The sequence below is a fragment of the Sceloporus occidentalis genome, unplaced genomic scaffold, assembly GCF_023333645.1.
Source record: "Sceloporus occidentalis isolate IW3139 unplaced genomic scaffold, rSceOcc1.0.p SCAF_4, whole genome shotgun sequence".
NCBI classification, from domain to species: Eukaryota; Metazoa; Chordata; class Lepidosauria; order Squamata; family Phrynosomatidae; genus Sceloporus; species Sceloporus occidentalis.
In genome coordinates this window covers 92,486,612-92,500,674 of record NW_028316984.1, presented here as the reverse complement: position 1 = coordinate 92,500,674, position 14,063 = coordinate 92,486,612, and the positions used below count along the sequence as shown (strand labels likewise).

General features: G+C 40.6%; 1 protein-coding gene across 4 annotated transcripts in view; it reads right to left on the bottom strand.

Moving 5' to 3' along the window:
- Positions 1-14,063, bottom strand: part of LOC149314349 (tetraspanin-4) — a 771,146-nt gene that overhangs the window by 598,200 nt on the left and 158,883 nt on the right. For all 4 annotated transcript variants that reach the window (XM_089520921.1, XM_089520920.1, XM_089520922.1 and 1 more), the window contains one exon: positions 3,012-3,088. In XM_089520921.1, the coding sequence (XP_089377047.1) occupies positions 3,012-3,058 (47 nt within the window). In that variant the 5' untranslated portion in view covers positions 3,059-3,088. The remainder of the gene's footprint in view (positions 1-3,011; positions 3,089-14,063) is intronic.

The window sequence follows — 14,063 nt, the reverse complement described above, 5'->3', positions numbered from 1 at the left end:
GAATGATATCTCTGCAACAACAACAAAAAAGACAGTTTGGAAGAGATTAATAGGAAAGCATGAAAAGTGTGATTCACACAAGATTCCACACAGGCAAAGCCAACTAGAAGAGCATGTGTAACAAAAGGCTCTAACCTTTGTTTTTTTCTGCCTGAAAAGGCAGGTGCCTTTTCACATTTCTCCTGAATCAAGGCAATTAATTTCTGTTCAATACATGCTCAAGGAAAGCACAACTGTCTCACTTCAAATGAAACAGAAAATGAGCCATCCATATTTTTTGGCTCTTTGTGTTCCAAGAAAGCTTTATAATTCAGTATTTTGAGGTTTCTTGCCTGGGCATTTTAAAGGATCCTGCCAGCAATAGAGCTGTATTCAGTTTGCCTTCTTCTGGTTTCCATTCCTATAAATTTCATAAGAAGTACAATGTTGTCTTCCTCAAATGTGAAGTGATTCATTTCTTTTGCATTGTTTCCTTATTCCAAATAGGACTTGCAATTTAACACTTAACAATGATTGAGTCAAATGTACATTTTGAACTTTTGGTCTTATTTGACGTCTTTCTACATGACATTGAAAATTATATCCTTTGTCCTTTCGCTTCCACTGTTAATGCCCCTCTCCCCGAGATAAGACAGACAGATGTGGATAGAAGCATATATATTGTTCTTTTCTGCAATGGGAAACCACAGTTTTACTTCCAGTGCCAGGTCATACCCTACGCCCTTTAGACCACCATGGCAAGCATTGCTCTGCCAAGTATTAAAGCAGCTTACCAATGGCAAGGGAGAAAGTGCATGCAATGCATACACCATGCACAAATAAATGAAGAAACATCCCACACCAGCTATGACCAATCTGACCAAATCCCAAAGAATGTTTTCTGGACACCATTATGCAAACATATTGTTGAAGGTAAAAGAATCGAGCTCTCTAAGTTGAAGAGAGCAGAAATTGGCTGGAAAACTTCTACAAGTGGCTCATAATTTCTGAAGATGGAAGAGCATGTCTAAATCAAACAATCGATGTGACTGTTCTAGTCTATATACAGAGTGCTATTAACTGATGAAAAGAAATGTTCACACGACAAAAGCATTTCCTTAGCTCTGAATATTCACATGCCATTCTTTCCCCCGTTTTTGTAACATATTTGCCTGATGAAAAGGCCTAAGGGTCTTGCACAATTTCTTTTACATTTTTGCCTAACAAAGGTACTAATTAATGTGGATTTTGGAACGTATTCCCTTAGACCAACCAATTTTGTGTTTTATGCCTCAAAATTACATTTTCTGGATTAGAGATATAATATCATATTCAAGAGAGGCTACTATTAATGCTGAATTACAATTAGAAACAATTGGTCTAAGCAAGTTTGTACACAACTGTTGTCAGTAAAGTCTGCACATATTAAATTATGGACATTCCCCCAAATCAATAAACATCTATTCTCAAGATTATGTACAGTCCTCAACCACCTGGGATTAAAGTGGGCCTGTGGTATCTGCTGGCATTTGATTCCAGGACCCTCTATGGAAGCAAATATCTGTGGATGCTCATGTCCCATTAAATACAATGGCATAATAAAATAATGTCCCTTGTACAAAAAGGTAAAATCAAAGTTTGCTTCTTGGAACTTTTATTTGTTTTGAATATTTTCAAGCCTTGGATAGTTGAATCTGTGGATAAAGAATATGTAAAATACAGAGAGCCACTATTTATATAGGAGCCACAGCCATATACAACTTCTAAACATCTGTCCAAACTCGGTTAACAAATGAAAAGCTGATTATACCTATAATTGATTTCAAACTGCTACCAGTGCAGAAAAAATATATATTACTATGATATTGTTGTTAGATGGGAATAGGTATGTAAGTTATATGCCACCTCATGTATTTATAGCCCACAAGCATTTTCATGTACAAACAGAAATCACTGTGTTGCAAACATTGCAGGGTAACACCAAACACCATACCTAAGGTACCCATTTAGGCTCCACAGATTAATGTGCTCATTCCTCCAGAATTGGTAGCTGATCTTATGAAGTTGACATCCCATGGTTCTAATCCGAGAGATAAGATGAAAATGCCTCATCTTTTCTTTATAGGGATGTTAGGAAGATGAATGTATAGTGGGTTTAGATTCAAGAACATGATAACTCATATAAGTTTTTGAAAACTGACCAAAGGATGGAAGGAAACATAATGTAGAGGACAGGTTTGTGATAGGCACACTAGAGGAAAATATCACCATTAAACAGTATTTCAAAGGTTTAATACTTTACAATAGCTGTGCATGTTCCATTGATTTATTGGTTGGGAGAGATCAGAAGACTGACAGAGGTCAGTAAATGACTTCATAAGGGCTGAAGAAAGCACCAGTATTTCCTTAGCATTTTCAAAGATGGCAAATAAGATAAATTGGATGTCTAAACCTACGGACTCTGTAAGTGGCTTTGAAAGGTGGGGCAGGATTCAAAGTATTACATTTTTGAAGACAATTTCATAGAACAGAATGATAGACAGAAAAATCTGTTAAGTGTCTACTATACTAAGGGTCATCACATAACTACTCCCCCACTGTTTTGCTCTTTTTGCTTTGCCCAGTTTTGTTGTAACATCTACTACAGATAAGATTTCTTACAATGCACACACAGGTTCCACCTCTTTAGTTCCCCCCCCCCCCATATTATGCAGATGAATAATAATCACATGTGAAGAATGACAGCAGCATCTCAGATTAAAGGTATCATTATGAACACAGGCTTTGTTCAAAGAAAGATCAAACACATCCATACATAAATGGTCCCAATTTAAAACCCAAAAGAACAGACCACAACTAGGACATTCAAGGCAGAAAACTGAATTTTCAAGACTGATCCTTCCAGACAGTTTGATTAAAGCTTAAGTGGGTGGGTTTTGGAGAACAAATAAGAAATGAGCAAAAAAGAGCAAAAAAACCCCTTTTAAAAATAATCCAGCTGCCTTGTTGATTAATAAGAGAAATAAACTTACTGGGACAAGTTTGTTTGCTGATGTTGTTGGACACAGCTCTCTGTCATTAAAAACAGTAATGGTTCTTTCTTCTGCAACTGTTTAAAAGAGAGAAGGGGTGAGATGGGGGAGGGTCATGGAAATTGATTAAAATTTGTAATGCAGCCACTTCTCTAATACAACAATTTAATGCATTCAGCATTTCACACATCTCCCAATCTTTTTTCCCATTCTGCATCTATACCCTAATTGAAATTCCAATATGTGTGCTGGGGAAAAATTGCAAAGGAAGGATGGCTGTACACATTACAGGCAATACATGCACATGCAATTTTTGCACCTACTTTAGGCATTATTATTTGTTTGTATTTTTTGGATAGGAAATCATCATTACTTCAAAAGAATGAAATGCAGATAAACTCACCACTTTCACAACTACAGAATGTATAAAGACAGCCTAAACTGCTGTAGTTTCAAAATACAACCAAACTATTGACACCATCCCTCAGGATAAAAGCCTCTTCTTGTAGGAAAGTCTGCTCATAGCATACAAGTAGGAACACAAGCATTGGGTGTTATTTTTGTCTTAAAGAAAGGGGACCTGCAAAATATGATACACTGCAATCTCCCGGCCTGCTACCCTTGCAGATTTCTAGTTTCCTTGTCTGCCAGCCTGTACTCCTGCTTGCCATTCTTCCAAATGGCTGTTGCAGTGCCCCTGGCCCTCCTGAGCTACATTTATCCCTGCTCCTTCCTGTGGAATATACACCCAGCTCTTCATTCTAACTCAGAACAAAACCTTGCCAATTCATGTGCTTCTAACAGGCTGCGTGCTTGGCTGTTTATGGCCTAGCACTGAAAATAACCTTCTGCTTTGGAATCTCTTATGCTAGAAATCAAGCCAAATGGTTCTTGCACACCATGGGCACAACCAAACATGTTGGGGTAATATCGCTGGTACCCAGTTATAAAAAATAATACAGATGTAATCCCTGTCTCATCAAGTGCTTCAAGACTAGTCTCTAAACCAGCAACAAGTCACGGGTGGGGAAAGAGTTTTATAATGATGCAACAGTTCGAATTACTATAGAGATGTGTTGCTTTATAACACACACACTGACTAGATGTTTTTCCAAATGTTCAGGAGTTTATATTCTTTTGCTTGTAAAAATTCCACCAACATCATTTTCAGTGATATGCTGAAATTATAAAACTGTCTTTTCAGAGTGCTTTACAGACTCAAAAAAAAAAAAATTGGGTGTGTGCAACTAGAGCAATTGGTTATCTGCTGCTCCTATTTTAATTATTTATTGCTATTTTATTTTGGAATCCCAATGCAGAATTTGTCATGTTTGAAATTGTAATTCACTTTCCTATGTTGAGCTGCATTTTAAAAAAATTCTATTAAATAAAGAAATACACTTAAAAATACAGCTCTGAAAAACCTCACAGATAACTCTACATTCTAGTTGGGCCTTATTTTGGTAATAGTCATTTCAGGTGTTAAAACTATAACCTTTTTCAGAAAACCATGACAGGAATCAGGAAACAGAAGGTTTCCAGACCTCAATTATGTGAATCTGTGTTTTTCCTCTCTGATATTTTGCCAGCCCACCAATCAAACTAGTAATAAGGAAATTTGGTAAAATGTCTCATAAAGCCTCTTATTTTAGGTAGAAAATTAATGAAGTAAACATGAAGTGTTCCCTGGGAGGACATACTTGTCTCAGAAATTTTAAAGCCCCTTTGGGAAGAAAGGGCAATCTTACAGTCAAATACTATGAACAGAATCACCTTTTAAGGCAAGAGTCCACTGAAACCAAAGCTCAGTTTTAAATACATGTGACTCATCATAACACAGAAGTAACATTGTGAAAACAAATTGGCTGAAGGAAGGAGAAATATTCAGGTGATGGAAACACAAGCAGACCTTTCTGCTGCCACACACAGACACATCCCAATGCCACCAACGGCAGCTTGCTAGTGTAAACAGCTGATTTGGATCAAAAGCAGACCAGACTGAAAAAGCTCTGGCACTAGAGAACTGAGAGGTGGTCTCACCCTGCCCTATTAAAGCCCTGTTAGGCCCAAGAACAGATTATTCTTCTCGTGTATTAATGTAAATTCTGTAATAAATGCATGCTGAAGCCAACTGAACAGATGTTAGGGGTTTATTCACATAACGATTTCACATAGGAAAAGGCGTTGGTCCATGCCAAGCCAGGCTTGCTCATACTGCTGCTGCCACACACTAAAATCCCTGTTCCAAGGGAAATTGTATGGACAGTGAAGATGCTCATTGTTGTCGAGGCCAACAGGAGGTAAAAGCCACATGGTTTGTTTTGAAATGCAACAGGACAAAAACGCTCACCTCCTTCCAAAACCTGACTTCCCTGGTACTGAAGAGAGGAGACTGAACAGCCCAGTAAAAATATACAATGAACAGCACGGGGCAAATACACACACATAATAAAGAGGAGGCTGAACAGCCCAAGTCATCCCAAGAATGACTACTAGAAGTACCACAGCCCCCTTGTTCTCTACAAGCTTTGATTTCCACATACCTGCAATGGATGCTGTGTAAAGAAAAAGAATTGGATGTAAAGTGCCAAGTGACGTTTGATTTGATGTATTTTTTTAAATCTATCGGGTGCCAGGGAACACAATGAATGTTCTCTCAGTTACTGAATATACTTAAGTGAATTTATCTTTGCATCTTTAATCTCTTCCATCTACCCAGAACATAAGATGCCACCTCCTCCCACACCATAGGGCCATCCTGATCTAACACCAAGAGCTCTGTAATGGCAAACCCAGGGGAGGGGGACAAGCCAGCCAAAAGAACATAGCAGAACCTTTTCAAGCTCCTGGTTTTATATAGCTTTTAATGTAAGCCTTTTAATGTAATCCATTGTATCCATTGTGAGCTGCTTTGAGGATTCCAGTTGAAAAGTAGGATGTGCATACACAATTAATCAATCTTACCACCACCACAATGGATAAAACAGCCTTTTTCCGGTTTCTTTTAACATATGCATAGACAATAACCTTCCGGACTCCTGTACTTGGAGTTATAGAGTTATCATTATTACCTGGAAATAAGATATTCATATTTTCTTGTCCCACTGGAGTCTCTCATCAAAGCTCGTGCTGCAATAAATTTGTGTATAGCTGACACGGGCAATGAATGGACAAGTGTCCAATGTAAAACCACTGGCAGAGTTAAGTAAATTACTTTGTCAAAGGGATCATTACTTGTTACTTAACCACTACCATTATTCTTTACATTTCCATTGACTTTTAGTGAATTCGTTGTTTTTTTTTTTGGGGGGGGGGTCCATTCTAACAAGTAAGAAAACAGCTTAAAACTTCAGTAAGGAAAGACTCAAAATGCCTCCAAAAGTATAAGGAAAAAGTCACCAACAAATTGTAACTTTTTAGTAATACTCATTATACCCTTGTCCTCAAAAGCAACAGAACAGAGGTAACATCATTACTTGTAATATGTTTATTCCAAATTTTGGCCACTGGTTTACTTCACCATGCAACTCAGCCTGAAACAAAATATTATTTTATTTTGAAACGGTAATGGTTATGGTCCTATTAACTTACCCACATAAATATTTACATAATTCTATCACAGCTGGCATTTCAGTAGTAAATTTCCTGTATAAAACTATTTTTAGAATGTATTCCTGCCTCCCACCTCAAAAATATTTTATCATCATCACCAACAATAGATACTGTTTGTCTATCAGGCAGGAAACTCCAAGACTATCTTAATATTTCTTACTGCTTGGTCATTTATACCTCTGATATTTCCCGAGGAGGGTCAATAGCAGAGGATGTCTAATCTTGGTGGTCTCATTTTGGGATATCATTCAAGGTGGGTTCAGTCCCCACCCACCTCCAATCTAGTCTTAGAGGGGGTTCTACCATCCCCATGCCCCTGTCTAGAGTCCATGAAAGTACCTTCTCCAAAGAATTCTTAGTGTCTGCCCATTAAAACAACTGGGTGATTGGCCCCTGAATTTTAGGACACAACCATGGCTGCCATGTACCTGCACCACACCAGAGGCTGGTTCAGCTACACAGCCACCTATTTCATGAGTACCTGGTTCTGAGGGGTTCCTCTAAGCCAGACCTGGAAAACTGACTACCTGGTAGTATAGCTAGCCCCTGTTACAGATGTGGGATAAAATGGTAATGTCTGTCCTTTCTGCAGGACTGCCTTCTTTTTTCTACACTGATGAAGCTCCATGGACACTGCCACTGGTACCTTTTCATCTTTCTGTGGTGGCGCTGAATGCAGAGGTCTATGCTATCATGGCCTTCCTCCTTTTCCTCTTCCTATGGTGTTAGAAAGACTGAGCACAACTGCCACCATGTCCTCCTCTTCCCTGTCATTCTCCAATAAAATTATGTTTCTTATTTTCTCTCTAACATAATGAGGAAACCTTTAGCCTCAACAATTTTAGGCAAATTACTGCAACTTATCTCGCTATCTGGTGATGATTGTTATTTCAGCCAACACACTAATTCATTCTTGGTGTCTGTCCAGGAAAACAACTGGCTGATTGGCCCTTGAATTTTAGAAGCCTAATTACAGAGTTGTCACTGGCAACACAGATCTCCATAGATTAGGGGAGGGGGGGGGGGAATAAGAAACTGCTAAATCTTGCCTGGTTTTTTTTCTTCCTCTAAAAATATTAGCATAGCCTCTTAGCACAACCTTTAGCACTGCCTATATTTGAGCTATCTCTTTTTCCTTCTCCAGTACAACCTACAGGGTCCCCGCCAATCCATAATTTCATTGTCATTACTACTCATTCTCTTATAGAAGAGCACAAAGTTATGAAAAATGGTCTCTAAAGGGTCATGACTGGCTTATCCTAGTTTCTTTCAATCTGTTGATCGTGTTTTGTGTGTTTCTGCATGGCAGATTGGGTTTGGACTGGATGGTCTCTTCCAGATGGATGGTCTTTTCCAGCTCTATGATTCTATGATGCCATGGCAGGATGTTGTCTCAAGACTAGATGAGGAAATAACCCTGTGCCCCCCCCCCCCCAGCTTGTTGATCTCAGTCCACTTCTAACAGATATCCATTCATGTACGTGAAAGCAGAATAGACTGTGAGGTGCACATATTAGCTTATTGCTAAAACTTGCGAAAGTTATTTTTGGGGACCATATCTCCCAAAATTTGCCACTACAACATGTATTGGGCATTGTTGCCCCCAAAAGTAGCTTTTCCAGACTCTGCCTACTACTCCTTCACTGTACATGTTTCAGAAAAAGCAATAATGAAGGAAATTCCTTCTAGTATTTGGAGAACACTCAGGAAAGTACTGAATAATTCACACACTACCATCTAACTAGGAAGTCTCCCTAAAAGACTCCTTGATCAGATCAGACCTAGAATGCAAGTGCCAGTGTTAAATTTGCCAGGTTGCCCTCTGCCCTGGAGACAGAGTGAATACACAGGCATGCACTCACGTCCAGTGAACATATACTCCCTTTCTACCTATCAATGGCGCAGGACACACTGTCTAAAAAGGACGGTCTTCCAGCGCCCAGCTTTGGTCCATGGGGAAGCCACAGCCTCCAGACCGCGGGACTTGCCCACGGACCAAAAAGATCCCACAAAAAGCGGGTTCTTCTTGTGGTGCCATTATGACGCAGCAGAGCGCCAATGGCGCACTTGCGACATCACAATGGCGCTGTGACATGCAGACACTAGGCGTCCATCACGTAATGATAGTGGCGTCCATCTCTACAGGGTGTTGCCATTTTGATGCCCTCATCACATGCAAGGGGCTTCTAGAAGCACCCTTGCACATGATGAGGGCGCCCTATCGTACTCATCTAGACCAGGTCTATCCTTATTAAAATAAACTACTATGAAGTGGCCATTCAATGAGTGCAAGTGTGATCATCTCCAGCAGTCTCCCATTTCATCTTACGGCAAAAGGTTAAAACATTCAGTATGTCTGGGGCTTTAATATAACCCATCAATATGTGCTGCATCATTGCGAACAGAGGAGACTTCACTATTGACTTTGACTACAAATAAAGCAACATGTCTAAACTTACAGACAGCTAGCTCTATAAGTTCATAAATTATCTATGTGTTCTACCTTCTGTTTGTGATGCTGGCTATGAACTTGCCTTCTAGAACTGGTCCCTTCCAATACCCTTTTTCTTATTCATTTCACACTCACAACAGGAACCAGAGAATCTCTCAGTTCTATTTATCTCTTCACTAGCAGTATGTCTTGGAGATTCAGCTCCAAGGGCCTATTCACATTAGATTTAATGTCCTAGAATATTCTGATGACAACACTGAGCGGTAACAGTCTATATTGGCATGGTGTAATGACTACAATATAAACATCTGTTTAGGTTTTCTGTTCTTCTACAACCACAGTTTGATGAAGATTGTACAAGATTTTGTCATTACATATAGAAGATAGCCCAATGCAGTGATTAGGTGTGTTCAGTCAAAACACAATGAAAGGAAGGGATTAGCTCTATCTTCCTCCATTCCCACTTCATATGAGTCTGAAAAGGAGAGTTTTCTCTTATGCGTGGATACTCTCCATGCAACTGGGAATCCTGGTCCAGTTCTTTTGCCCAACCCGTCACATGGGTAATAGCCACATACAAAATGTTCACAGGAAGCACTCCCTTTCAGACTCCTGACTCTCCACATATGGAGAGAAACAAAACCAAAGACAGAGTGTGGTCCCATCTTTATACAGTAAAATAACACATTTGGAGAACAACTGCATTGGGCAGATGTCTCACATCAATTCTTGTGACAACAAACACACAAGGATGATGTGGCTTTGGCATCTTCAGAGAATACTTACCTGGAAAGGAGTTGGGTATATGTTCTCTGAAGATGCCAGCCACAGATGCTGGGGAAACGTCAGGAAGAAAACTCTTCTAGAACATGGCCACACAGCCCGAAAACCCCACAAAAAACTATGGATGCCGGCCATGAACGCCTTCGACTCCAAATTTGGGAACCACTTGAGTACATGATAGCTCAAGAAGATTCTGAGACAAACTCATAATTGTGTAAGTGGGTGTACCGATTCAGAACTTGCAGTTGAATCTCTCTCTCTCTCTCTCTCTCTCTGTGTGTGTGTGTGTGTACATGGAAGTCGGAATGCACCGCATAGCTTCAATCTGTACTAGGAGTGGCATAACAAATCATTTGTCTTTCAAGATGTTATTTACAACTTTTTTAATACTGCTGCTTCTGAAAGCCAGTGCAGTACAGTGGTTTGAGCATTGCACAAGGATCCCCACCATGGAAACCCACTGGGGGACCTTCAGCAAGTTGCATACTCTCAGCCTCAGGGGGAGGCAAAGGCATCCTTCTCTGAACAAATCTTGCCAAGAAAACACCATGATAGGTTCCCCATAAATCAGAAATTATTTGAAGGCACGTAACAATAACAACATTACTGCTATCTAGACTGAAAAATATATCCACATCACAGTCTTGGATGTTGTGCATTTCTACCCACTGTTGTTACCATATAAAACCTTTAGCTCAGTGGTGGCTGTGCTCAGGCTTGTGCATAAACCAGTACTCAGAACTGACATTTTCTTTGTCTTTGCTTTGTTAGCATCTGTGTTCAGGAAAATAAGCCTACTGACAGCCAGAACCCACAAGAGTATTGTGTCTGTCGACAGCTGCTCCCACATTTTGTTAGAGCCAAGTACTAGGCCTTTATTAATTTCCAGCAAACTGCTGGCAATGGTACAGCACATAGGACAAAAGTACATTTAAAAACATACAGCATAGCCACCAAGGTATGATTAATATTTTCCAAAGGGAAGGCTCACAGCTCACAAGCAGTTTTACAGCAAGATTCACTACAGCTTTCACAGGCACTCACATACTTCTTCAGCAATCGTCTTGCTACCTAATTTCAGTTTTACACCATTATGTCATATCAGCTTCTTACATTGTTGGAAGTGCAACAACACTCATAGGGATGCCATAACCCGGCTGTAGGCAGGGCAATCACACTTTTGGGGGTGCTGGCACGGTCACGGTCCGGTTTCGTGCCAAAACCGGGACTGCCCCGCCTGCGGCCACCTCCACCCCCATGCACATCTTCTTTATGGCCGCAGCTGCTCATGCAGCCGGCTGGCCACCCACTTCCGCGTCCGCCTCCTCCTCCTCTGCCTCCTCCTTCTCCTCCGCCCCCTGCGTGCTCCCTCTGGCTGCGGCCGCCCATGCAGCCAGCCAGCCGGCCGGCCGGCCAGCCAGCCAGCCACCCGCCTCCGCCCTGCCTTTCAGGGCCACGCATGGCTGGCTGGCCACCCTCCTCCTCCTCCTCCTCTGCCTCCTCCTCCTCTGCCTCCTCTTCCTCCTCGGCGACCCTGGCCCTGGCCGCGCGCCGGCCTAAAATAGGAGCTGGCCCCTAAAGGAGGCAGAGCCTCAGAAAAGGAGGAGGAGGAGGAGGAGGCAGAACGGAGGAGGACTCTGGGCCAGAGGGAGGGGAAAGGGCTCTTTCTCTTGCCCTACCCTCCCTTCAAGACGAGCCTTCTGCATTTGCAGGGTTAATGAGGAGGACTTCCTCCTCTGAATCTGGGGCTGCACAGCCTGCCCCTTCTCCAGGCCAGAGCCTGTGAGCGCTCCACCTCTGTTGGGCCAGGCTGCAGCCAGAGGGGAAGGAAAGGGCCATTTCCTTTGCCCTTTTTTGGCACCGAGGAGGAGGAGGAAGAGGAGAGGAGGAGGTGGGTGCCCATTTACAGTATTTATTTTGGTTAAGTGTGCTGTTTTTAAAGTGTATTTTTCCAGTATTTATTTTAATTAAATGTATTTTTAAAGTGTATTTTTTCCAGTATTTATTTTATTAAGTGTATTTTTAAAGTGTATTTTTTCCAGTATGTATTTTTATTAAGTGTATTTTTAAAGTGTATTTTTTGCAATATTTATTTTTATTAAGTGTATTTTTAAAGTGTATTTTGATCATGCCTAAGAAACATGCATTTATATTTACATTTTTTAAAAATCATCAATTTTTGTGTGTCCTCCATTTTTAAAAAATGTGCCCTACATTTGAAAATGTTGTCCTACATTTGTCCTGGTTTGGAGGTCCAGACTTATGGCAACCCTAAACACTCAGCACTGAAGAATCAAGAGTGTCTCACAGCTGGCAATAGTAATAGGGTTAGTCTGAGTGATCCAGTCCTCCTCCTTGCCTACCTATCCTACTTCCTCTGTGATGTAAACTAATACTTTTAGGAGTGGTACCACCTCTTTGCCTCCCCAGATCCCTCTCAGCTCTTCCCTAGAATACAGATAGATTAGATTAGCCCCCTGAGTAACTTTCCTATCGTTAGAATTGACTTCCTATAATGCAGTCTTCAATTTGTTTCTCTAAGTTACTCATGTCTTTGCTCCTTAAATCAGAATATCTAACCGCTGCACACACTCTATCAAGTGTGACCCCCTTCAGTGGCCAAAGTGTATGCCTATGATTTACCATAAAAGCTACTATCCAGACAGAATATCTATCCCTTTTTTCCCCTGTGAACAAGCCATGATTACAGAAGTGCTACATACCTTTGGACTAGTTCTTTCTATCAAAGACTAATCAGTAATTGCACAACTGGAAAAGAGCACTACTCCTGCTTTCTTCCTTTGGAACTGAATGAGAGAGAGAGAGGATTCCTCCACCCACAACACCACCCATTTTTCTCTGCAGAAAGGAAGAAACTACTCAAAATCTGGATTTTTTTCAAATACTAATTTGTAACAGAATAGAGAACCTGGGGGAAAAATCAGCAAAGGACACTTTCACTGATTAATGGAAGGATGCAAGGTAGAAAGAATATCAGTTTGCATGTATATATGCCTTCAAATTGCCTGTCAACTTATTACAATCCTATGAATTTCATAGGGTTTTCTTAGGCAAGGGATACTCAAGAGGTGATTTTCCCAGTTCTGACCTCTGAAATATAGTCTGCAGTACCTGGTGTTGGTGGTCTAGTCCAAACTGAGCTGACCCTGCTTAGTGTCCAAGATTTAGACAAGATCTGTGTCTTTATGGTATTTAGGCCCAGAAGGATGAATACACCTTACAGATCAGGGGAGAAATATACAAAGGGAATCATGCATGTCCAGCACATCCACACACTTCAAAACAGCTTCATATCTCCTGATTTTATTCACTCTGAACACTCTGCGACTTCACATGCCTCACAGTCAATCACTTTCAACAGGACTTATCTAAAGCCCATTTGCTACAAGAAGTTTTCCCCTATTTGAGGCTATATGGTTTGAGGAGAACTGCAAGGATAAATAAGTAGATTACTTATACTAACTTGTACATTTCCATGGTAATTTTTCAAGGATGATTTTACATCATGCTGCTGAGACACTCACTTAAAGTCCAACTTGATGTGTTTCTAGGCTTGTAATACACTGCTGTAGAACAGAGTACTGACAATAATTAGATTGTGTTTTTCCTAGGGAAAAAACTTGAACAGTTACAAACCCAAAATGCCAGTAGATATCAAAACCAACTCTGCAGGGTTTGTTCAGCTAAGGCCTCCCCTGGACCTCTTGTCAACAACTCTGTAAATAGAAATGTCAAAAATCTTGAGCTTGCACTGTACCACATAGTTATAACCCTCTTGTTTGCCTTAAATCTTGCTATTTTAATTAACAGCTCCATGTTGTACCTCTATCTCATAAAATATGAGCATAATTTTCAAACTTAAACTTTGTTTGTGGTGCATTATTTGCAAGGTGTTGGGAATTTTGGAAATTTTCTTCTGCATCACAGGGGGACAGATTTTATCAAAATTTAGCTAGAAATGCCAGAAATGCTATTTATCCCTAGGAATCACCGCTACCAAGCAAGAGCTAGAGACACTCTTCATTTTTACTGAAGATGATTTTTTTAAACATCCCATTTTTAGTTTGCTTTGTGGAGAAAGGGATAGATTTTTCCAGGTTCACCTTATGATATTCTAGCACTCAGATTGCTTTTGCCAAAACTTCCAAACAGAGGTGCCGGATAGCTTCCATGTCAGCGGGATA